The sequence below is a fragment of the Oncorhynchus masou genome, chromosome 30 (genome assembly GCF_036934945.1).
Source record: "Oncorhynchus masou masou isolate Uvic2021 chromosome 30, UVic_Omas_1.1, whole genome shotgun sequence".
Classification (NCBI taxonomy): Eukaryota; Metazoa; Chordata; class Actinopteri; order Salmoniformes; family Salmonidae; genus Oncorhynchus; species Oncorhynchus masou.
In genome coordinates, this window is record NC_088241.1 from 46,783,718 (window position 1) to 46,810,422 (window position 26,705).

Below are 26,705 nucleotides of genomic sequence, written 5' to 3' on the forward strand. Positions count from 1 at the left end.
TGTTTTACTTTTGTAGGCTTTTTGAATTGTATTCAATGGGCAAAACGTAGCGCAAAGGTTTTCAGCACAATAAGTTCATAAAAGGCATCTGGCAAAAGTAAATTCATCCACAAACACAAATGTAATTGTATATCTTAAATAATCACATTTTCGTGAATTTAATGATATCATCATCTTGCCAATTCAAAAGATTAGGGGACGTGATACGGAAGTAAGGCAGAACAGGTGGCTACTTTCACATGGTACTGTACATTCAATACAACTCAACTCGCAAACTTGACATTTCTGACTTGGAAACTCGTTGAAGAACGAGGAGCTCAGATTTTCCCACTTGAAGAGTATCAGAATCAACCAATAGTAAGCTCTACACGAACAACATAAGCAAATTTAAACTTGGAGGTTCCAAGTTTCCGAGTTGTCTTGAAAGCACCAATAGAATTGGGCCCAACTATGAGGGCTGTCATCGTCAACCTTGTAGAAGGCTTCCCGGGATTCAAATGAATGCCTCGTTCACCGGAAATGTCACGCCCTGTGACTACGGTGGGTACTCTAGGTTTTTGTATGTCTAGAGTTTTTTGTATGTCTAGGGTTTTGTATGTCTAGGGGTTTTGTATTTCTATGTTGGCCTGATATGGTTCCCAATCAGAGACAGATGTTTATCGTTGTCTCTGATTGGGAATCATATTTAGGCAGGCCTTTCCTCACTTTCTGGTGTGGGATCTTGTTTATGTGTAGTTACCTGTCAGCAGTATATTATATAGCTTCACGTTTCGTTTGTTATTTTGTTCGTTTGTTCGGTGTTCATTATTTTAATAAAGAGAATGTACGTATACCATGCTGCGCCTTGGTCTCCTTCATATGTCTAACGTGACAGAAGATCCCACCACAAAAGGACCAAGCAGCGTGCACAGGAGGAGTGGAATTGGGAGGAGATTCTGGATGGAGCAGGACCCTGGACGCAGGCGGGGGAGTATCGCCGTCTGAAGGAGGAAACAGAGGCAGCGAAAGCGGAACGGCGATGTTACGAGGAGTTATACCAATGAGGCAAGCACGAGAGGCAACCAGACCGGAAACACGGGGAGATTGGCGGCGGTAGGGTTTAGACCTAAGCCAACTCCTTGTGCTTACCGTGGGGAGCGTGTGAGTGTTATGCAATGATGCGCACGGTGTCTCCAGTGTGCATTCATAGCCCGGTGCGCTCTATTCCAGCTCCCCGCATTTGCCGCGCTAGAGTGGGCATCCAGCCAGTACGGGTTATGCCGGCTCAGCGCTCCTGGTCTCCAGTACACCTCTTTGGACCAGAATATCCTGCGCCGGCTCTACGTACTGTATCGCCAGTATGCCTTCACAGCCCAGTGCGTCCTGTGCCAGCGCCCCACACGTATCGAGCTAAAGTGAGCATCCAGCCAGGACACATTGTGCCAGCTCTACGCTCCAGGTCTCCAGTGCGCCTCCACAGTCCAGTACATCCTGTGGCTCCTCTCCGCACTCGCCCTGAGGTGCGTGTCATCAGCCCGGTGCCACCTATACCGTCCCACGCATCAGGTTTCCAGTGCGCCTCCACAGTCCAGAACTTCCGGTGACATTTCCCAGTCCAGATCATCCGGCGACAGTTCCCAGTCCAGAGCTTCCGGCAACAGTTCCCAGTCCAGAGCTTCCGGCGACGGTTCCACAGTCCGTATCCTCCAGCGACGAGCTGCAGTCCAGATCCTCCAGCAGTGGTTCCCAGTTATGAGCCTCCGGCGATGATCCACAGTCCGGCTCCTCCAACAACGATCCACAGTCTGGTTCCATAGAAGCGGAGGGATCAGTGTAGGGAGTGGGGACTGCGTCCAGAACCGGAGCCGCCACCGAGGGTACATGCCCACCCTGACCGTCCCCTATAGGTTCAGGTTTGTGACCAGGAGTCCGCACCTTTGGGGGAGGGGATGGGGGGGGGGGGGTACTGTCATGCCCTGACCTTAGATATTTCTGTTTTCTATATATTTTGGTTAGGTCAGGTTGTGACTACGGTGGGTACTCTAGGTTTTTGTATGTCTAGGGCTTTTTGTATGTCAGGGTTTTTGTATGTCTAGGGGTTTTGTATGTCTATGTTGGCCTGATATGGTTCCCAATCAGAGACAGATGTTTATCATTGTCTCTGATTGGGAATCATATTTAGGCAGGCCTTTTCCCCACTTTCTGGTGTGGGATCTTGTTTATGTGTAGTTGCCTGTCAGCACTATATTGTATAGCTTCACTTTTAGTTTGTTATTTTGTTAGTTTGTTCGGTGTTCATTCTTTTAATAAAGAGAATGTACGCTTACCGCGCTGCTCCTTGGTCTCCTTCATACGACGAACGTGACAGGAAACTCTGAACCTATCAGAAACTCGGAACCTCTTAGTTAAAATGAACATGCATTATTTGTTCAGAGCTTCCGATTAGTTGATTCTGATACTATCCATTTGGGACTCTGGATAATCTTTCTACAACGAGTTACAAAGTAAGACATTTCTGAGTTTCCTAGTTCCGACTAGCACGTGAATGCGGCATTAGTATGGCTATAATTCCCAGAACTTGACATATTTTGTGATGACCACTGCCTTAGTTTCAATCCTTTCAAGCCTCCTATTGCTGGGCCAACCTTATAATAGCACTCAGTCGGCCTAATTACAGTTCAAGGTGTTTTATCACAGCTAGAATGATCCTTGATAGCCTGCCTCTTAAGATTACTAGTATAGCCTATGCAATCTTAATTGAGGGGGAGCATTTCTGAAGGAAGGAAGGAATACCATACTGGCAACATTATGACATTGGTCTTCAAAAGTTCAGAAGTTGCAACCTTTTTATATCGTCCTTCATCCACAATAAAAACATAACAATTGCATGTATTTACGTGGATCTCTGGAAATAATAAAGGAAAATACATTCACCTAATTTACCAATGTCTATAATCACGTTTCCATCCAACAGTCATCCCTTATAAAAAATAAATCACTACAGCTGTGATGGAAACAGGAAGTTTCGGTACAGTTTTATAAATGCTGACACAATTAGTTTTTTTGTGTCTGTAAGATTAATTATGTGGAAATTGGCAGTGGAAATGCCTTTATGCGCAAATATGGATATAATAGCCATCATATCGAAGTAAACATGGAATGACGTGATGATACAGTGGGGAGAACAAGTATTTGATACACTGACGGTTTCCTACTTACAAAGCATTAAGTAATTAATTTGCATTTTATTGCATGACATACGTAAGTATTTGATCACCTACCAACCAGTAAGAATTCCGGCTCTCACAGACCTGTTAGTTTTTCTTTAAGAATCCCTCCTGTTCTCCACTCATTACCTGTATTAACTGCACCTGTTTGAACTCGTTACCTGTTTAAAAGACACCTGTCCACACACTCAATCAAACAGACTCCAACCTCTCCACAATGGCCAAGACCAGAGAGCTGTGTAAGGACATCAGGGATACAATTGTAGACCTGCACAAGGCTGGGATGGGCTACAGGACAGGCAAGCAGGTTGGTGAGAAGGCAACAACTGTTGGTGCAATTATTAGAAAATGGAAGAAGTTCAAGATGATGGTCAATCACCCTCGGTCTGGGGGCCCATGCAAGATCTCACCTCGTGGGGCATCAATGATCATGAGGAAGGTGAGGGATCAGCCCAAAACTACACGGCAGGACCTGGTCAATGACCTGAAGAGAGCTGGGACCACAGTCTCAAAGAAAACCATTAGTAACACACTACGCCGTCATGGATTAAAATCCTGCAGCACACGCAAGGTCCCCCTGCTCAAGCCAGCGCATGTCCAGGCCTGTCTGAAGTTTGCCAATGACCATCTGGATGATCCAGATGAGGAATGGGAGAAGGTCATGTGGTCTGATGAGACAAAAATAGAGCTTTTTGGTCTAAACTCCACTCGCCATGTTTGGAGGAAGAAGAAGGATGAGTACAACCCCGAGTACAACCCCAAGAATACCATCCCAACCGTGAAGCATGGAGGTGGAAACATCATTCTTTGGGGACAGGACTACTGCACCGTATTGAGGGGAGGATGGATGGGGCCATGTATCGCGAAATCTTGGCAAACAACCTCCTTCCCTCAGTAAGAGCATTGAAGATGGGTCGTGGCTGGGTCTTCCACCATGACAACGACCCGAAACACACAGCCAGGGCAACTAAGGAGTGGCTCCGTAAGAAGCATCTCAAGGTCCTCAAGGTCCTGGAGCCTAGCCAGTCTCCAGACCTGAACCCAATAGAAAATATTTGGAGGGAGCTGAAAGTCCATATTGCCCAGCGACAGCCCCGAAACCTGAAGGATCTGGAGAAGGTCTGTATGGAGGTAGTGTGTGCAAACCTGGTCAAGAACTACAAGAAACGTATGATCTCTGTAATTGCAAACAAATGTTTCTGTACCAAATATTAAGTTCTGCTTTTCTGATGTATCAAATACTTATGTCATGCAATGAAATGCAAAATAATTACTTAAAAATCATACAATATGATTTTTGGATTTTTGTTTTAGATTCCGTCTCTCACAGTTGAAGTGTACCTATGATAGAAATTACAGACCTCTACATGCTTTGTAAGTAGGAAAACCTGCAAAATCGTCAGTGTCTCAAATACTTTCTTCCCACTGTATGTTATGTGGTCCTCCCACTACGACTCGGAAAAGCAGCCAGTTTATTAGGCTACACATTAAATAAGTTACGATGAACTTCACAGGGTGGTGGAAGTGTATGGTGCTGAGCTTGATGCTGCTTTCCAATAAATATCGAGGGTCTTATTTTGGTTATATGATGATCAATGCTTGGCTGCCATTTGACAAATTAGAAAAATTAGCTCATCATGTACTCATAGTAGTTTGTGCCCATAGTTTGGAGGCAAAAATCCACTGTGTTACAGACGGCTATATGGGTCTGCTAATTAAATGTATTTTTTTGTTTTTTATTCACATTTCTTCAGCGGGTGCTGCGGCACCCTTACTGCCCGTGGCTTTGCATACTACTGTAGGTAGCCAATCTGTTGGCTAGAGCGCATGTGCCAAGACTAGTCTGGGCACATTTGCTATATAACGCAATTTTGGGGGGACGAAACCAGCAGTAGAGTTGCACATGCGATGGAAACCCATTTAACTTGTATTTTTTATTCGGTAGACTTACATGGGAATTTAACTTTAAAATTATTTTTTTATACCACGACGTCATCATATACTGACTTGTATCCACAACAGGTTAATTTGATGGAAACAAATCTCTGATGGGAAAGGTTTTATAGGTTATATTCAGATTTTTTAATATTCGCATGAAAGTCTGTCGCCAATTTGATGGAAACGTGACGATAAAGTGAATAATTGAACGTGTGGAGCTTTTAACCGAACTTGAACGATTCTGGTTGCGTCAGTTCCTTCCCCTAGGAGTTTTATGTGGAAAACCGATGGAGAACTTTAGTCATTAGGCTATAGACTAGACCACATCAATTGACTGTTGCAAGAGAAGCCTTTAAAAACAACAAGTCAGTCAACAGAACAGTCTGTCTGACTAAAACTCAGTTGGTTTGGTCTCATGAGTTGGACAGCATGTTTTGGCATGCCAATTTTCAAGTCGACGAAGTGAAAAGGAAATAGCCTCGGGAGACTTCGAAAGTTTTAGAAAAATAGGCGGTAGACTTATTAGGCTAGATTCCTGAAACAAGTTTATAAAGTTAACACTGCTGCCATGGGCTCCGTCACCTCGGCGTTGACAAAAACAAGCAACACCATCGTGCAGGTGTCTTCATCAGTAGAGCCCGAGCGAAGCCAGTCCGTCCTGAGCGGAAGCAAGCGGAGAAGTGTTCGCTCAACCATGCCCCAGTGTCAGAGAAGTGGACAGAGCACGCGGAGGTCGCTGTCCGAGGTGCTGAACGCACAGGACAGTAGAGGAGCCGCGAGAGTTCTAGAGACCGTGTCGGAGACTTTTGGTGGTAAGCTAAAAAAAACATTCAGCACGCCTTCATGCATAGTGAATAAGAATCTGATGTTTTCTCTCTGTAATGTTGTCTTTTGGTATATGAGTATTGCATTATTCATACATTTTTTTTTTGTCAAATCCTGTCCTTCTTGTCACTATGAAATCTGCATTTTCCCAGAAAAAAGACCATGCTACTTTGTTTTTTGGATGAAAATGAAGGGTGTTTACCACCACTCTCTAACTAAGCACATCCATTCTGAGAAAAGGCAATAATCAATGGTGTGAACCACACAGATTAGTCTCAGCGCTTTTTGAGTCTAATTTCTGATTGAGATTTTAATATTGGACAACGAAAATATGCTAACAAGTTTAAACTAAAGTGTTATATGTGTATGCTATGTAAAAAAAATAAAAAATAAAAAACTTCAGGTTGTTATGCTGCAGTTGTAGTTAAGTAATTGTGGACTCTGTGTAGTCCTGCCCAATCAACTTGACAACTCTAGCAATTGATAGAACCCACAAACTATCTGCAATATTAAAGCTGATCTACAAAACAAAAGTAATTATGGGGCAAAATTCCACAGACTCTTATTCTCCTTTTCATGGAAGGTTTCCAGTATTTAACAACAGCTCTAGCGTCCTACTGTCTCTCAAGACAAACACCAAAATATCATCTACCTGTCCCCCATGATGTTCTCACCAAGGTTACGTTAATGCTTCCCTTGGAACCTCAGTGGGGAGAGAGGGGCCTTGTGGTGTGGTGCTGTCTGCCTGTAGTCTCTCCTGTAGGCTACAGTCCTCAGATCATACTGTATTCACAGTATGGGGCTGTTGTCATATTAGAGATGAAGTATTGTGTTGATAATTGTATAAAGGTTGATAGATGATACTGTATGTGAACAGTGAAAACAGGGAGTACGCTTCCAAATACTGTAGGACATTTATCCAGCAAATCATGCTCTTTTATGGGTATTGCACAGTATAGTCAGCTGAACAATTGCAGGAAGTGGATGTTTAAGCCCAGTATGGTTGACAGATTGTAGAGGATTGTAATTACACAGCAATTCATCAGCATCTGGTTAGTTGTTCCACACTCAATCTTATCGTCAAACCAGAGGGCTTGAATAAGACAAACACTGCTCTAGCTGTCCTATTTGGCCCCATGGAGCTGGTTGGTGGCCACTTGGCAAAACTGCTGCCTTCGAGTGTCATCGGTTTAATCTGCAATGGTGCTATATAGCTGGACATCTTTATTGAGACATATCCTGTCTTTTTGTAAAAGTTGTGTGGTCTCATCATAAAGTGATTTTGCTAAAATGGGTTACCTCTGTCCCTGCTGGATATTCCTATGGCATTTTAGCTAGAGTGACGTGTACAGAGCAGGTTTCCTGTCACAAGTTTCTCATAAGAAAATAATATCATATTTCATAGAATTTTAATCAGTAGTCGTCAGGGAACACTTATAAATCTTTTTAGAGTGTCAAAGGTGACTTTGTATTTAATACATCACTTCGAAAGGGAACATATCAACATTTTACTGCAATTTCTGATATTTTTTCATAATTGTTATAATCATAAAGGACAAAACAAAGGTCATATGGTTTTGGTTGTTGGTTGAATGTGTTCCCCAAACATTTTAAGCAATTTTGGAGCCATGCAGACCCAACACAGGGGAAGTCATTACCCAAAACATCAATATAGTTAAAAGCATTTTCACCATTGACCTGTAGGGGGCACTACAGGTTGACCCAGGGCTTTGCTCAAATGGCAATATATCGGCTTTTGCTCAGCATGAAAAATGATACAAGTGTGCCAATTTTCAACTTCTATACCAAATCAAACTATTTTAAAGCTTACCTACTGGACCATGATCTGATCCCAGCTGTGCAAGGCCTGAGCATTTACCCGTGAGCCTGTGCACTGAGGAGCCATTATTGTAAACAGGAAATGGTAATGTGCTGAAATTACATGTATTACTCCAATAGCAGTTTGATGACTGCAAATTAGATTGTCACAAACCCACTTGTTTACATCCTAATCCTGGCTGAATGGAGGGGCGTTTCATGTGTAATGGGAAGTCACATACTGTGTAGTAGGAACATGGCAGTTTAGCAGGCAGGAGAGTGGCTTCAGAGTGATATCACATAGTGATATAATACTGTATATCACTGTATATCACTCTACATCAGCATATGACCTTGGTGCGTAATCTAACATACAGTAATGAATGTTACAATAATACTGTATACAGTTGAAGTCAGAAGTTTACATACACTTTAGCCAAATACATTTAAACTCAGTTTTTCACAATTCCTGACATTTAATCTGTCACGATCGTTTGTAGAGAAGGACCAAGGCGCAGCGTGATTACAGTTCCACATAATTTATTGAAGTGAAACTATAAAACAAAACAAGAAACAAACAACGAACCGTGACTACAGAGGTGCTACATACACTAACTCAAAATACAAAATTCAATATCCCACAAAACACAGGTAGAAAAAGGCTACCTAAATATGATCCCAATTAGAGACAACGATGCCAGCTGCCTCTAATTGGGAACCATATCAAGCACACTAACATAGAAATATGAAAACTAGAACGCCACATAGAAATAATAAACTAGAACGCCACATAGAAATAATAAACTAGAACACCCCAGTCACGCCCTGACCTACTACACCATAGAGAAAAAATGGCTCTTTATGGTCAGGGCGTGACATAATCCTAGTAAAAATTCCCTGTCGTAGGTCAGTTACGATCACCACTATATTTTTAGAATGTGAAATGTCAGAATAATAGTAGAGAGAATTATTTATTTCAGCTTTTGTGTCTTTCATCACATTTCCAGTGGGTCAGAAGTTTAAATACACTCAATTAGTATATTCCTCCTGATAGAGCTGGTGTAACTAAGTCAGGTTTGTAGGAATCCTTGCTCGCACATGCTTTTTCAGTTCTGCCCACACATTTTCTATGGTACTGAGGTCAGGACTTTGTGATGGCCACTCCAATACCTTGACTTTGTTGTCCTTAAGCCATTTTGCCACAACTTTGGAAGTATGCTTGGGGTCATTGTCCATTTGGAAGACCCATTTGCTACCAAGCTTTAGCTTCCTAACTGATGTCTTGAGATGTTGCTTCAATATATCCACATCCTTTTCCATCCCTCATGATGCCATCTAAGTTGTGAAGTGCACCAGTCCCTCCTGCAGCAAAGCACCCCCACAACATGGTGCTGCCACCCCCGTGCTTCACGGTTGGGATGGTGTTCTTCAGCTTGCAAGCCTAACCCCCTTTTCCTCCAAATGTAACGATGATCATTATGGCCAAACAGTTCTATTGTTGTTTCATCAAACCAGAGGACATTTCTCCAAAAAGTATGATCTTTGTCCCCATGTGCAGTTGCAAACTGTAGTCTGTCGTTTTTATGGCTGTTTTGGAGCAGTGGCTTCTTCTTTGCTGAGCGGCCTTTCAGGTTAAGTCAATTTAGGACTCGTTTTACTGTGGATATAGATACTTTTGTACCTGTTTTCTCCAGTACCTTCACAAGGTCCTTTGCTGTTGTTCTGGGATTGATTTGCACTTTTCACACCAAAGTACGTTCATTTCTAGGAGACAGAATGCGTCTCCTTCCTGAGCGGTATGACGGCTGCGTGGTCCCATGGTGTTTATACTTGCATACTATTGTTTGTACAGATGAACGTGGTACCTTCCGGCGTTTGGAAATTGCTGCCTAGGATGACCCAGACTTGTGGAGGTCTACAATTTTTTTTCTGAGGTCTTGGCTGATTTCTTTAGATTTTCCCATGATGTTGTTGTGTCTTTACTATCATTAACTGAAGACTTATAGTTTTTATCAAATATTCTCTGTAATTAATATTACGCGATTAGACTGATTAATCATGTAACCGTAATTACTAGGAAGTTGGAGCACTATGGAAAAATATTCCGATTTCAAAGTATCCTTTCTTAAAATAATGCCTCAGATATTTTATCTGATCAATTTGTCTTCGAATTAATGAATTATTTACTTTACCTCACGTTAGTCTCATTCCAAACATCGTAAATTGTTGGTTATCTGCACAAACTCAATCTTCAATATGAGTCATCCATACATCAATTGTCTTAAATCATTTATTTGTTACTAACTAAATAATTCACAGAAATGCATAAACAAACAAACAAAGTAAATGTGGTTATATGAAATGAGAATGTGCCCTAGTGGGCTAAACCGGCATCGTGGCTTGTTAGACAAAAGGGGAAGTGGGGGTTGACTAAGAAGTCACTACAGAGCGATGCCGGGAACAACTCATTCGGGAACAATTGCAATCAATATATATATATAAACGCTCAGTGTGTCGTCTGGACCGCTGGTGAAAAGTTTGTTTCAGTTGGAGAGTTTCGTCCTCTCTCTCTCTCTCTCTCTGTCGTGGTTATAGTGGATAGTTCAGAGTGACATTCATTCATTTGTTATAGAATGGATGTCTCGGCGGTTGTCGTTCTTCACGTTCAATGATTCCAAATTCCTAGCTGCAGACTAATAATTAATATCAAAGACTTGTTCTTATTCTGTCGGTATCGTTAGTCTAAGAGTTTAACCACGTGGTATGGTTAAAAGATTCAGCAATGGTTTTACAACCTTTGTCCTCTCCTAATGGAGAAAAACATGGTCTGCTGAACATTTCTCAACGTTGGCTTTTATTCGGAATGGCTGTCCCAGGACGCCTGACCCTAACTGGGCTCAGGGGCGGTCCTCTTTTTTAGTTCAAATCAAAAGGAAATAGGATTTTCTGTCATTAAACAGTTCAAAATCATATTACACAATTTTACAAACAGTATCCTACTCACTCATTCATATTATACAACAATTAGATGTAAACCTCATATCTGAGGCTATTATATAAACACCGTTATGGTAATGTGGCCACACCGTCTCCCACGAGCTTCCCCAAGTTGTAACAAATGGACCAGTTTGTGGCTGGATTCTTCACCGATCTGTTATACTTTCTCTGGAACATGACATTTGTTTGTACCTCAAGTTCTGTGAGGTGGAGGAAATTCCTTTGTACTCCATGAAAATCTACTCTGCCTCTTATACTATGTGGCCATGTGGTAGGGTCTTCTCAGGAATTTATGACCTCTCTCTGACCACAGCAGCCTAGTTGAAGGAGGCAAGGGGGAGGCAGGGAGAGGGGGATGGGGCTTGCTATACCCAAAGAGGCCAACGTCATGACAATGTCAAGCAAAGAGGCACTGAGATTGAAGATAGGCCTTGGAATACATCCATAGGTACACCTCTAATTGACTCAAATGATGTCAATTAGCCTAACAGAAGCTTCTAAAGCCATGACATCATTCATGACATCATCACTGGAATTTTCCAAGCTGTTTAAAGGCACAGTCAACTTAGTGTATGTAAACTTCTGACCCACTGGAATTGTGATACAGTGAATTATAAGTGAAATAATGTATATGTTAACAATTACTTGTGTCATGCACAAAGTAGATTTCCTAACAGACTTGCCAAAACTATAGTTTGTCAACAAGAAATGTGTGGATTGGTTGAAAAACGAGTTTTAATGACTCCAACCTAAGTGTACTGTAAACCTCCGACTTCAACTGTGTATGAATTGCAAATAATACCAAGATATGGTATCGCCGCAACACAATATTACAGGAAAACATCATCCTGGCATATTATTGCTAAAAGGTAAAATGTCACAGTAGCTGACATTTTTCTCAATACGTTACAGTCAATGGGAAAAGATGAGTGTCACAGGATTGATGTTTTTCTCAATACCTTGAAATCAAATCAAATCAAATCAAATTTTATTTGTCACATACACATGGTTAGCAGATGTTAATGCGAGTGTAGCGAAATGCTTGTGCTTCTAGTTCCGACAATGCAGTAATAACCAACAAGTAATCTAACTAACAATTCCTAATCTACTGTCTTATACACAGTGTAAGGGGATAAAGAATATGTACATAAAGATATATGAATGAGTGATGGTACAGAGCAGCATAGGCAAGATACAGTAGATGGTATCGAGTACAGTATATACATATGAGATGAGTATGTAAACAAAGTGGCATAGTTAAAGTGGCTAGTGATACATGTATTACATAAGGATGCAGTCGATGATATAGAGTACAGTATATACGTATGCATATGAGATGAATAATGTAGGGTAAGTAACATTATATAAGGTAGCATTGTTTAAAGTGGCTAGTGATATATTTACATCATTTCCCATCAATTCCCATTATTAAAGTGGCTGGAGTTGAGTCAGTGTCAGTGTGTTGGCAGCAGCCACTCAATGTTAGTGGTGGCTGTTTAACAGTCTGATGGCCTTGAGATAGAAGCTGTTTTTAAGTCTCTCGGTCCCAGCTTTGATGCACCTGTACTGACCTCGCCTTCTGGATGATAGCGGGGTGAACAGGCAGTGGCTCGGGTGGTAGATGTCCTTGATGATCTTTATGGCCTTCCTGTAACATCGGGTGGTGTAGGTGTCCTGGAGGGCAGGTAGTTTGCCCCGATGATGCGTTGTGCAGACCTCACTACCCTCTGGAGAGCCTTACGGTTGAGGGCGGAGCAGTTGCCGTACCAGGCGGTGATACAGCCCGCCAGGATGCTCTCGATTGTGCATCTGTAGAAGTTTGTGAGTGCTTTTGGTGACAAGCCGAATTTCTTCAGCCTCCTGAGGTTGAAGAGGCGCTGCTGCGCCTTCTTCACAATGCTGTCTGTGTGAGTGGACCAATTCAGTTTGTCTGTGATGTGTATGCCGAGGAACTTACAACTTGCTACTCTCTCCACTACTGTTCCATCGATGTGGATAGGGGGGTGTTCCCTCTGCTGTTTCCTGAAGTCCACAATCATCTCCTTAGTTTTGTTGACGTTGAGTGTGAGGTTATTTTCCTGACACCACACTCCGAGGGCCCTCACCTCCTCCCTGTAGGCCGTCTCGTCGTTGTTGGTAATCAAGCCTACCACTGTTGTGTCGTCCGCAAACTTGAAGTCAATGGGAAAAGATGAGTGTCACATGGATGACGTTTTTCTCGTTTATCTCATGTCTCTCTCTCTTACTCTCTACCTCCATTTTATATATTATATATATATCTCCCTCCCCTTATTCCATCCCATCCTCTCCCTTCTCTCACCCATTCTGTCTCTCTGTTCCCTCTCTCCCCCTCCCTCACTCTCCCTCTTCTTTCTCTCTCCCTCCTCCCTCCTCCCTCCCCCTCCCTCCCACTCTAGTCTCTCTCCCTCTCCTCTCATCTCTCTCTCACACTCTCCTTTGTCTCACTCCCTCCTCTCTCTCCCCATCCCTCTTTCACCATCTCCCTCTCCCCCCTCTTTCACCCGTCCTCACTCTCCCACTTTTGTTTCTCTCATTCCCCATAATTTTCTCTCCCTCTTTTCCCTGCCTCCCCCTCCTATCATCTCTCTCTCCCTCTCCCTCCTCTCTCTTCTTCCTCTCTCCTTCCTCTCTCCTTCCTCTCTCCCACAGACAGGCCGACAGACAGGCAGGAACAGATACACAGACTGACAGGCAGGCAGTTAGACAGACAGACAGACAGACAGACAGACAGACAGACAGACAGACAGACAGGTAAGCAGGCAGACAGACACTTAGACAGGCAGACCCAAGTTTCAAGTCAATCTAAAAAATAAAATAAAATTCAGTAATTCATAACAAGGCTCTTAATTTCTAGAACTGCAAGACCAATGGAGGTTGATTGATTTCAAATTTCATATGCCATATCTCCCGGTCACAAATATGTACAATTTGGGAAGATTAAACCTTTTTAACCCTTCGACCCTATGACCCCCCTATTAAGTCACTTCCTGTAATCGCAAGAAGCTGAAATTCTATGTACAGTCTCCTGGGGACACTCTTTAATGATGCCCTGAGTTTCAAACAGTGCAGGGAGAGAATGAATGACCATGTTGAGGATTAATTAGGAAGCTGAACCTCAACACAGAGAGCATCGCTATAAGGCCACGATTGGTTGTGTGCAAGGATGGTTACCTAGCTCAATCGAAGTCAACGGGGGCGTCATGGTTATGTGAGAACTGTAGGTAATGCTTTTCTATAGAAGAAAAGCCTTGTTCTCTGTGGGACCAAATATTAATTGTGAAGAGTCAATTTCACATGGTCAGATGTAGGTTTGCATCCATCGGGAGCGTCTGTTGAATGATCCCATGCGTGAATTTTGTCAACCGTTCTGCCAATGTCACTCAAAAGCACAATAACTCTAGCTTGGCTTCAAGTGAGGACTACCTTTCTGCCACCTAGTGGTGCGAGGGGAAATTAATTAAGGATAGGGCTAGGTCTAGGGTTGAGGCCCTAACCCTAACCCTAGCTTCATGTCTATTCCCAGCTCAACCCTAACTCTAACCCTAAACCTAAATCTAGCTTCAAGTCCACATCCCGGCTCAACCCTCAAACTATCCTCAACCCTTAACCCTTAACCCTAACCCTAGCTTCATGTCCACATCCTGGCTCAACCCTAAAACGATCCTCAACCCTTAACCCTAACCCTAGCTTCATGTCCACATCCTGGCTCAACCCTAAAACTATCCTCAACCCTTAACCCTAACCCAAGCTTTATGTCCACATCCTGGCTCAACCCTAAAACTATTGTCTAATCTTAGCAATTTCTTCTTAGCTAGCTACATAGCCGTCTTTGTATCAAAGATAATTGCGTAATTATCGTATTTCGTCGTCCTAACGTAGTCTACACTGCTTTCTGCCCAGCAGCTAGCTAACGTCCACTAGCACAGCAGCTAGCTAACGTCCACTAGCACTGTAGAAACTATTACACTCAACGACTCAATTAGTGTAGTGTTAGCTAGCTACATAGTTGTCTTTGCTGTCTTCGTATCCAAGGTAATTGTGTAGTTTAGAGTGTGTAGACTTAGAGTGATTATCTTAATTTACCGAGGTTAGCTAGCCAGCTATTTGTCGTCCTTAACGTAGGAGTCACTGCTAGCTAGCTAGCCAACAGCTAGCCAACGTCTTCCGAACTGAACTTCAACAACCCGATCAACATTCCGCCTCGCTCCACAGGTAGTATCACATTTTCATTTCACTTCATTACAGTACAACGGTTTGATTTGTTTGATCGTAGCTAGCTAGCTACATAGCCGTCTTTGTATCTAAGACAATTGTGTAGTCTGGAGCGATTTTCTAGGTTAGCTAGCCAGCTATTGTCGTTCTTTTAACGTAACATTACGTAATCAACACTGCTAGCTAGCCAGCTAGCCCCCGAATAGCAGCACTGTAGAAACTATTACACTCGACGGAGCGACTTGATTAGTGTAGTGTCTACAACGTAGCCACTGCCAGCTAGCCTACTCCAGCAGTACTGTATCATTTCAATCATTTTAGTCAATAAGATTCTTGCTACGTAAGCTTAACGTTCTGAACATTCGATAAGTGTAGTCCACTTGTCATTCCAATCTCCTTTGCATTAGCGTAGCCTCTTCTGTAGCCTGTCAACTATGTGTCTATCTATCCCTGTTCTCTCCTCTCTGCACAGACCATACAAACGCTCCACACCGCGTGGCCGCGGCCACCTAATCTGGTGGTCCCAGCGCGCACGACCCACGTGGAGTTCCAGGTCTCCGGTAGCCTCTGGAACTGCCGATCTGCGGCCAACAAGGCAGAGTTCATCTCAGCCTATGCCTCCCTCCAGTCCCTCGACTTCTTGGCACTGACGGAAACATGGATCACCACAGACAACACTGCTACTCCTACTGCTCTCTCTTCGTCCGCCCACGTGTTCTCGCACACCCGAGAGCTTCTGGTCAGCGGGGTGGTGGCACCGGGATCCTCATCTCTCCCAAGTGGTCATTCTCTCTTTCTCCCCTTACCCATCTGTCTATTGCCTCCTTTGAATTCCATGCTGTCACAGTTACCAGCCCTTTCAAGCTTAACATCCTTATCATTTATCGCCCTTCAGGTTCCCTCGGAGAGTTCATCAATGAGCTTGATGCCTTGATAAGCTCCTTTCCTGAGGACGGCTCACCTCTCACAGTCCTGGGCGACTTTAACCTCCCCACGTCTACCTTTGACTCATTCCTCTCTGCCTCCTTCTTTCCACTCCTCTCCTCTTTTGACCTCACCCTCTCACCTTCCCCCCTACTCACAAGGCAGGCAATACGCTCGACCTCATCTTTACTAGATGCTGTTCTTCCACTAACCTCATTGCAACTCCCCTCCAAGTCTCCGACCACTACCTTGTATCCTTTTCCCTCTCGCTCTCATCCAACACTTCCCACACTGCCCCTACGCGGATGGTATCGCGCCGTCCCAACCTTCGCTCTCTCTCCCCCGCTACTCTCTCCTCTTCCATCCTATCATCTCTTCCCTCTGCTCATACCTTCTCCAACCTATCTCCTGATTCTGCCTCCTCAACCCTCCTCTCTTCCCTTTCTGCATCCTTTGACTCTCTATGTCCCCTATCCTCCAGGCCGGCTCGGTCCTCCCCTCCCGCTCCGTGGCTCGACGACTCACTGCGAGCTCACAGAACAGTGCTCTGGGCAGCCGAGCGGAAATGGAGGAAACTCGCTTCCCTGCGGACCTGGCATCCTTTCACTCCCTCCTCTCTACATTTTCCTCCTCTGTCTCTGCTGCTAAAGCCACTTTCTTCCACTCTAAATTCCAAGCATCTGCCTCTAACCCTAGGAAGCTCTTTGCCACCTTCCCCTCCCTCCTGAATCCTCCTCCCCCTCCCCCCCCTCCTCCCTCTCTGCAGATGACTTCGTCAACCATTTTGAAAAGAAGGTCGACGACATCCGATCCTCGTTTGCTAAGTCAAACGACACCGCTGGTTCTGCTCACACTGCCCTACCCTGTGCTCTGACCTCTTTCTCCCCTCTCTCTCCAGATGAAATCTCGCTTCTTGTGACGGCTGGCCGCCCAACAACCTGCCCGCTTGACCCTATCCCCTCCTCTCTTCTCCAGACCATTTCCGGAGACCTTCTCCCTTACCTCACCTCGCTCATCAACTCATCCCTGACCGCTGGCTACGTCCCTTCCGTCTTCAAGAGAGCGAGAGTTGCACCCCTTCTGAAAAAACCTACACTCGATCCCTCCGATGTCAACAACTACAGACCAGTATCCCTTCTTTCTTTTCTCTCCAAAACTCTTGAATGTGCCGTCCTTGGCCACCTCTCCCGCTATCTCTCTCAGAATGACCTTCTTGATCCAAATCAGTCAGGTTTCAAGACTAGTCATTCAACTGAGACTGCTCTTCTCTGTATCACGGAGGTGCTCCGCACTGCTAAAGCTAACTCTCTCTCCTCTGCTCTCATCCTTCTAGACCTATCGGCTGCCTTCGACACTGTGAACCATCAGATCCTCCTCTCCACCCTCTCCGAGTTGGGCATCTCCGGTGCGGCCCACGCTTGGATTGCGTCCTACCTGACAGGTCGCTCCTACCAGGTGGCGTGGCGAGAATCTGTCTCCTCGCCACGCGCTCTCACCACTGGTGTCCCCCAGGGCTCTGTTCTAGGCCCTCTCCTATTCTCGCTATACACCAAGTCACTTGGCTCTGTCATAACCTCACATGGTCTCTCCTATCATTGCTATGCAGACGACACACAATTAATCTTCTCGTTTCCCCCTTCTGATGACCAGGTGGCGAATCGCATCTCTGCATGTCTGGCAGACATATCAGTGTGGATGACGGATCACCACCTCAAGCTGAACCTCGGCAAGACGGAGCTGCTCTTCCTCCCGGGGAAGGACTGCCCGTTCCATGATCTCGCCATCACGGTTGACAACTCCATTGTTTCCTCCTCCCAGAGCGCTAAGAACCTTGGTGTGATCCTGGACAACACCCTGTCGTTCTCAACTAACATCAAGGCGGTGGCCCGTTCCTGTAGGTTCATGCTCTACAACATCCGCAGAGTACGCCCCTGCCTCACACAGGAAGCAGCGCAGGTCCTAATCCAGGCACTTGTCATCTCCCGTCTGGATTACTGCAACTCGCTGTTGGCTGGGCTCCCTGCCTGTGCCATTAAACCCCTACAACTCATCCAGAACGCCGCAGCCCGTCTGGTGTTCAACCTTCCCAAGTTCTCTCACGTCACCCCGCTCCTCCGCTCTCTCCACTGGCTTCCAGTTGAAGCTCGCATCCGCTACAAGACCATGGTGCTTGCCTACAGAGCTGTGAGGGGAACGGCACCGCAGTACCTCCAGGCTCTGATCAGGCCCTACACCCAAACAAGGGCACTGCGTTCATCCACCTCTGGCCTGCTCGCCTCCCTACCACTGAGGAAGTACAGTTCCCGCTCAGCCCAGTCAAAACTGTTCGCTGCTCTGGCCCCCCAATGGTGGAACAAACTCCCTCACGACGCCAGGACAGCGGAGTCAATCACCACCTTCCGGAGACACCTGAAACCCCACCTCTTCAAGGAATACCTAGGATAGGATAAAGCAATCCTTCTCACCCCCCCCCTTAAATTATTTAGATGCACTATTGTAAAGTGGCTGTTCCACTGATGTCAGAAGGTGAATTCACCAATTTGTAAGTCGCTCTGGATAAGAGCGTCTGCTAAATGACTTAAATGTAAATGTAATGTAACCCTTAACCCTAGCTTCATGTCCACATCCAGGCTCAACCCTGAAACTATCCTCAACCCTTAACCCTAACCCTAGTTTCATGTCCACATCCTGGCTCAACCCTAAAACTATCCTCAACCCTTAACCCTAACCCTAGCTTCATGTCCACATCCAGGCTCAACCCTAACCCTAACCCTAACCCTAGCTTCATGTCCACATCCAGGCTCAACCCTAAAACTATCCTCAACCCTTAACCCTAACCCTAGCTTCATGTCCACATCCTGGCTCAACCCTAAAACTATCCACAACCCTAACCCTAGCTTCATGTCCACATCCAGGCTCAACCCTAAAACTATCCTCAACCCTTAACCCTAACCCTAGCTTCATGTCCACATCCTGGCTCAACCCTAAAACGATCCTCAACCCTTAACCCTAACCCTAGCTTCATGTCCACATCCTGGCTCAACCCTAAAACTATCCTCAACCCTTAACCCTAACCCAAGCTTTATGTCCACATCCTGGCTCAACCCTAAAACTATCCTCAACCCTTAACCCTAGCTTCATGTCCACATCCAGGCTCAACCCTAAAACTATCCACAACCCTAACCCTAGCTTCATGTCCACATCCTGGCTCAACCCTAAAACTATCCTCAACCCTAACCCTAACCCTAGCTTCATGTCCACATCCTGGCTCAACACTAAAACTATCCTCAACCCTAACCCTAACCCTAGCTTCATGTCCACATCCTGGCTCAACCCTAAAACTATCCTCAACCCTTAACCCTAACCCAAGCGTTATGTCCACATCCTGGCTCAACCCTAAAACTATCCTCAACCCTTAACCCTAACCCTAGCTTCATGTCCACATCCAGGCTCAACCCTAAAACTATCCTCAACCCTTAACCCTAACCCTAGCTTCATGTCCACATCCTGGCTCAACCCTAAAACTATCCACAACCCTAACCCTAGCTTCATGTCCACATCCAGGCTCAACCCTAAAACTATCCTCAACCCTTAACCCTAACCCTAGCTTCATGTCCACATCCTGGCTCAACCCTAAAACGATCCTCAACCCTTAACCCTAACCCTAGCTTCATGTCCACATCCTGGCTCAACCCTAAAACTATCCTCAACCCTTAACCCTAACCCAAGCTTTATGTCCACATCCTGGCTCAACCCTAAAACTATCCTCAACCCTTAACCCTAGCTTCATGTCCACATCCAGGCTCAACCCTAAAACTATCCACAACCCTAACCCTAGCTTCATGTCCACATCCTGGCTCAACCCTAAAACTATCCTCAACCCTAACCCTAACCCTAGCTTCATGTCCACATCCTGGCTCAACCCTAAAACTATCCTCAAACTTCAATCCTAATCCTAATCCTAACCCTAGTTTCATATCAACTCCCGGCTCATCCCTAACTGTAACGCTGACCCTAACCCTAACCTTAACCCTTGCTTCGTCACCACATCTTGGCTCAACCCTTCTGCCGATGTCACTCAAAAGCACATTAACTGTCGGTCAGGCTTCAAGTGAGGCCTACCTTTCATGTAGTGGGGGGGCAAAATCATGAATTGTTAATTGGATTAAGGTCAGGGTCATGTCTAGGGTTGAAGCCCTAACCCGAAACCAAGCTTCACGCCCACTCCTACCTCATCCCTAACTGTAATCCTAACCATAATCCTAACCCTAACCCCAACTCTAGCTTCATGTCCATATCCTGGTTTAACCCTAATCCTAGCCTCAACCGTAACCCGAGTTTAATATCAACTCCCGGCTCAACCCTTGCTTCACCTCCACATCTTGGCTCAACTCTAACCTCATTGACTGTAATGTGTTGAGAAAAACGTCAACCCTGTGACACTCATCTAATCCCATTGACTGTAATGTTTTGAGAAAAACGTCAGCTTCTGTGACATTTGACCTTTTTGCAAAAATGTGCCAGGATGACATTTTCAGGCTGATAATGGGCTGATCACCATTAATATGATGTTGCATTTTAGACCATGGCCTGTATTGACAAAGCGTTTCAGCGTAGCAATGCTGATCTAGGATCGCTTATTCATTATGATTTAAAATGCAACTTCAGCTTCCAACAATTTGGTTAGAATGCTGTTCGTGGGTTGACGCAAAAGCTGATTCTCTCATTCCACACGATTGAGATCCTGTTTTAGATAACATCTGTGCCCCATGGCATTGTATGCCAAGAGGAGGAGAGGGTGTGTGTGACAGGGCAAGCCTTATCTGAAAGACCCCCCTGGACTTACAGACACATATAAATATTCACATCTGAGCTCAGTTCTATCAGAGTGTAATCTGTTCAAGTATCTGCCAATGTGTGGTAGTCTTATCCATGAGATGGTACTTTGTTATTGTGGTCATAGCTCATGCAGTTACTTCAGTGCCTTCCTTTTGAGAGTAAAGACCGCTATCTAGTGGTGCATAAGGTGAACTGCAGGACAACGTTTTTCTCTCATGTAGGGGAGTGAGGGTAATAAAATAATATCATGGAGTCTTTGAAGGAAGAAACCACATTGAAAAAAAAAAGATTTTCATGAAGTCAAATGAATTTATTGTGTTAAGAGGTTTCAAGATGCTTGTATCTAAACCAAAGTAGATCATTTAAAGATTGTTCTATACATTAGTTGGGGTCTCTATAAGCTTCGATATGAGGTTCTAAACCTAGCATATAAGTTTCAAAATGAGAGGCGGGTAGAAGCGTTGGGCCTGTAACCGAAAGGTTGCTGGATCGAATCCCCAAGCTGACAATGTCAAAATCTGTTGTTCTGCCCTGAGCAAGGCAGTGAACCCACTGTTCCCCGGGCGCTGTCAACGTTGATTAAGGCAGCCCTCGCACCTCTCTGATTCAGAGGGGTTGGGTTAAATGCGGAAGACACATTTTAGTTGAATGCATTGAGTTGTACAACTGACCAGGTATCCCCCTTCCCCATCCTTGTAGCTGTTTGGGCTAAATAATGAAAATGTTTGCCTTGGGGTAAGTTGAGCCAATGGTTGAGTCAATGGCAAGTTGAGCAAACATAAGTGTTTTCTTCCCATACGCATGTTAAAAGTGTTTAAAAAAGTAAAAACGTTTTTGTTAGGGGTTAAACCTGTGTTTTAACGATGCTTAAAATAATTAAAAAACAAAACAGCAGCTGTGATTGTGTTTGGGAAATAAAGACAGACATGGTTTTAAAAGGATAGTGGTAATATTTAATTCAGTACAGAAATGTATAGGCTGCTTAATTTACCCTGTTCCACAGCTCAACTTACCCCATACCCTGGGTACCCTGTGCACCCATACCCTGGGTACCACTGTGTACCCATACCCTGGGTACCCCTGTGTATCCATACCCTGGGTACCCTGTGCCAAGAGACCACTTTATTTTGGACAAGCTACGTTTTCAAAACTGTAATGTTTACGTGAATTCAGATTATTTCCCGGGATACACAACATCCTGAAATATATTTAGATACATTTGTTAGAAATAATATTATATTTCCCTTGACGGAGTGATGCTGAATGTACAAAATGTCTCAACTTACCCCACTCTCCCCTACTGTTACAGCAGTGTAGTTCTCTTGTTGAGTGATCCACTTGTCAATCGCTCTACTATGTCATGGGCTATTCCTTATATCCTTAGACCTTTACCCTCACCATATTTCAGGCTGTCATGATTGGCATAATTCTAAGACTGCACGGCATGTGGTTGGTGGCTGCTCACACAATCACACTACCATTATGCAATCTCTTGCATGCCCTTGTGTGTGTGTGTGCGTGCCTGAACCTGCTTGCACAAGGTCAGAGCCTTTAGCAGTAGAAGTGGAACGCTGGCATGTCTTTACTCTCGCCCACTATGCCAGCCCAGGGGCAATGAATGGTGGACGAGAGGAGACGGACTGAAAGGACTGAGTTAATTGCTACGGTCAACAGAGCTATCTCAAGGCCATTAGTATGCTAACTCAGGAACAATAACAACATACAGTATATCCCCTAGTCAAGTCTGTTCCATCCACACTGTGGAGTGGACATCGGTCATTGGTTAGAGGTTAAAGGTGAGGGTCAGGCCAATGCTCTGGGCATCTGGTAGGGGAAAGCATTGTGATGCTGAGTGTACTGCACCACTCTCTAGTGTGTTCTCGGTCAAACTCCGCCTGGCTACATAACCACTGTGAAATTCAATATTTAAACGTAAATTAATGTGCGGTAGGTATTACTCTGGAGATGAAAATTAACCGTAGATGGAAAAAATGATTCAGTATTGCAATGCAGACGGAAAGTATTTCCGATATTCAAGCAAAGATCATGCAATTCAATCTTTTGAAAAAGCCCCTGGTAGTGACATTGACAAGAGACACTATGCATGTAGTACTGCTCTCTGGTGACCGAAGTCCAAATCAGAGGAAGAAGAGAGAGTCAGAGAAAGAGAGAGAGGAAAGAGAGGGATATACATACATATACACTGATCATTAAAATAACACATCCTAGATCTGAATGAATGAAATAATCTTATTAAATACTTTTGTCTTTATATAGTTGAATGTGCTGACAACAAAATCACACAAAAATTATCAATGGAAATCAAATGTATCAACCCATGGAGGTCTGGATTTGGAGTGACACTCAAAATTAAAGTGGAAAACCACACTACAGGCTGATCCAACTTTGATGTAATGTCCTTAAAACAAGTCAAAATGAGGCTCAGTAGTGTGTGTGTGAACTCCACGTGCTTGTATAACCTCCCTACAACGCCTGGGCATGCTCCTGATGAGGTGGCGGATGGTCTCCTGAGGGATCTACTCCCAGACCTGGACTAAAGCACTCGCCAACTCCTGGACAGTCTGTGGTGCAACGTGGCGTTGGTGGATGGAGCGAGACATGATATCCCAGATGTGCTCAATTGGATTCACGTCTGGGGAACGGGCGGGCCAGTCCATAGCATCAATGCCTTCCTCTTACAGGAACTGCTGACACACTCCAGTCACATGAGGTCTAGCATTGTCTTGCATTAGGAGGAACCCAGAGCCAACCACACCAGCATGTGGTCTCACAAGGGGTCTGAGGATCTCATCTCGGTACCTAATGGCAGTCAGGCTACCTCTGGCGAGCACATGGAGGGTTGTGCGGCCCCCCAAAGAAATGCCACCCCACACCCTGACTGACCCACCACCAAACCGGTCATGCTGGAGGATGTTGCAGGCAGCAGAACGTTCTCCACGGCGTCTCCAGACTCTGTCACATCGTCACGTGCTCAGTGTGAACCTGCTTTCATCTGTGAAGAGCACAGGGCACCAGTGGTGAATTTGCTAATCTTGGTGTTCTCTGGCAAATGCCAAACGTCCTGCACGGTGTTGGGCTGTAAGCACAACCCCCACCTGTGGACGTTGGGCCCTCATACCTCCCTCATGGAGTCTGTTTCTGACCATTTGAGCAGACACATGCACATTTGTGGCCTGCTGGAGGTCATTTTGCAGGGCTCTGGCAGTGCTCCTCCTGCTCCTCCTTGCACAAAGGCGGAGGTAGCGGTCTTGTTGCTGGGTTGTTGCCCTCCTACGGCCTCCTCCACGTCTCCTGATGTACTGGCCTGTCTCCTAGTAGCGCCTCCATGCTCTGGACACTACACTACAAACCTTCTTGCCACAGCTCGCATTGATGTGCCATCCTGGATGAGCTGCACTACCTGAGCCACTTGTGTGGGTTGTAGAGTGAAAGCAGGCTGCTAGAGTGAAAGCACCGCCAGCATTCAAAAGTGACCAAAACATCAGCTGAAAGCATAGGAACTGAGAAGTGGTCTGTGGTTGCCACCTGCAGAACCACTCCTTTATTGGGGTGTCTTGCTAATTGCCTATAATTTCCACCTGTTGTCTATTCCATTTGCACAACAGCATGTGACATTTATTGTCAATCAGTGTTGCTTCCTAAGTGGACAGTTTGATTTCACAGAGTTACATTGTGTTGTTTAAGTGTTCCCTTTATTTTTTTGAGCAGTATATATATTTATTGAAGATTCTTCAAAGTATCAACCCTTTGTCTTGATGACACCTTTGCACACTCTTGGCATTCTCTCAACCAGCTTCATGAAGTAGTCACCTGGAATCCATTTAAATGAACAGGTTTGCCTTGTTAAAAGTTCATTTGTGGCATTTCTTTTCTTCTTGATGCGTTTGAGTCAGTTGTGTTGTGACAAGGTAGGTGTGGTATACAGAATATAGCTCTATTTGGTAAAAGACCAAATCCATATTATGGCAAGAATATTATGGCATATTATGGCAAGAACAGCTCAAATAAGCAAAGAGAAGTCAATCATTAATTTAAGACGTGAAGGTTAGTCAATGCGTAAAATTTCAAGAACTTAGAAAGTTTCTTCAAGTGCAGTTGCAAAAACCATCAAGCGCTATGATGAAACTAGCTCTCACGAGGACCGCCACAGGAAAGGAAGACCCAGAGTTACCTCTGCTGCAGAGGACAAGTTCATTAGAGTTAACTGCACCTCAGATTGCATCCCAAATAAATGCTTCACAGAGTTCAAGTAACAGACACATCTCAACATCAACTGTTCAGAGGAGACTTTGTGAATCAGGCCTTCATAGTCAAATTGCTGCAAAGAAACCACTACTGAAGGACACCAATAAGAAGAAGAGACTTGCTTGAGCCAAGTAACACAAGCAATGGATATTAGACTGGTGGAAATCTGTCTTTGGTCTGATGAGTCCAAATTTGAGTTGTTTTGTTCCAGCAGCCGTGTCTTTGTGAGATGCGGAGTAGGTGAACGGATGATCTCCACATGATTTAGAATTCAAGGCACACTTAACCAGCATGGCTACCACAGCATTCTGCAGCGAAATGCCATCCCATCTGATTTGCGCTTAGCGGGACTGTATCATTTGTTTTTCAACATGACAATGACCCAACACACCTCCAGTCTGTGTAAAGGCTATTTGATCAAGAAGGAGAGTGACGGAGTGCTGCATCAGATGACCTGGCCAACACAATCACCCAACCTCAACCCAATTGGGATGGTTTGAGATGAATTGGACCGCAGAGTGAAGGAAAAATCCAACAAGTGCTCAGCATATGTGGAAACTCCATCAAGACTGTTGGAAAATAATTCCTTAATGAAGCTGGTTGAGAGAATGCCTATAGTGTGTAAAGCAGTCATCAAGGCAAGGGGTGGCTATTTTGAAGAATCTCAAGTATAAAATATGTTTTGATTTGTTTAAAACTTTTTTGGTTACTACATGATTCCATATGTGATTTTTCACAGTTTTGATGTCTTCACTATCATTCTACCATGTAGAAAATAGTAATTTAAAAAAAGGAAAAATCCTGGAATGAGTAGGTGTGTCCAAACTTTTGACTGGTACTGTACTGTATATATACAGTTGAAGTCTGAAGTTTACATACACCTTAGTCAAATACATTTAAACTCAGTTTTTCACAATTCCTGACATTTAATCCTTGTAAAAAGTCTCTGTCTTAGGTCAGTTAGTATCATCACTTTATTTTAAGAATGTGAAATGTCAGAATAATATTAGAGAGAATGATTTATTTAAGCTTGTATTTCTTTCATCACATTCCCAGTGGGTCAGACGTTTACATGCACTCAATTATTATTTGGTAGCATTGCCTTTAAAATGTTTAACTTGGTTCAAACATTTCAGGTAGCCTTCCACAGGCTTCCCACAATAAGTTGAGTGAATTCTGGCCCATTTCTCCTGACAGAGCTGGTGTAACTGAGTCGGGTTTGTAGGCCTCCTTGCTCGCTCACGCTTTTTCAGTTCTGCCCACAAATTTTCTATAAGATTGAGGTCAGGGCTTTGTGATGGCCACTCCAATACCTTGACTTTGTTGTACTTAAGCCATTTTACCACAACTTTGGAACTATGCTTGAGGTCATTGTCGATTTGGAAGACCCATTTGTGACCAAGCTTTAACTGGATGTTGCTTCAATATATCCACATCATTTTTCTCCCTCATGATGCCATCTGTTTTGTGAAGTGCACCATTCCCTCCTGCAGCAAAGCACCCCCACAACATGATGTTGCCACCCTCGTGCTTCACGTTTGAGAAGGTATTCTTCGGCTTGCAAGCCTCCCCCTTTTCCTCCAAACATAATAATGGTCATTTATGGCCAAACAGTTCTAATTTTGTTTCATCAGACCAGAGGACCTTTCTCCAAAAAGT

General features: G+C 44.4%; 1 protein-coding gene across 1 annotated transcript in view; it reads left to right on the forward strand.

Annotated features, from left to right (window-relative positions):
* The first annotated feature begins 5,661 nt into the window (after positions 1 to 5,661).
* Positions 5,662 to 26,705, forward strand: part of pde1ca (phosphodiesterase 1C, calmodulin-dependent a) — a 183,024-nt gene continuing 161,980 nt past the window's right edge. The window contains exon 1 of the mRNA XM_064949150.1: positions 5,662 to 5,956. Within this exon, the coding sequence (XP_064805222.1) occupies positions 5,713 to 5,956 (244 nt within the window). The 5' untranslated portion in view covers positions 5,662 to 5,712. The remainder of the gene's footprint in view (positions 5,957 to 26,705) is intronic.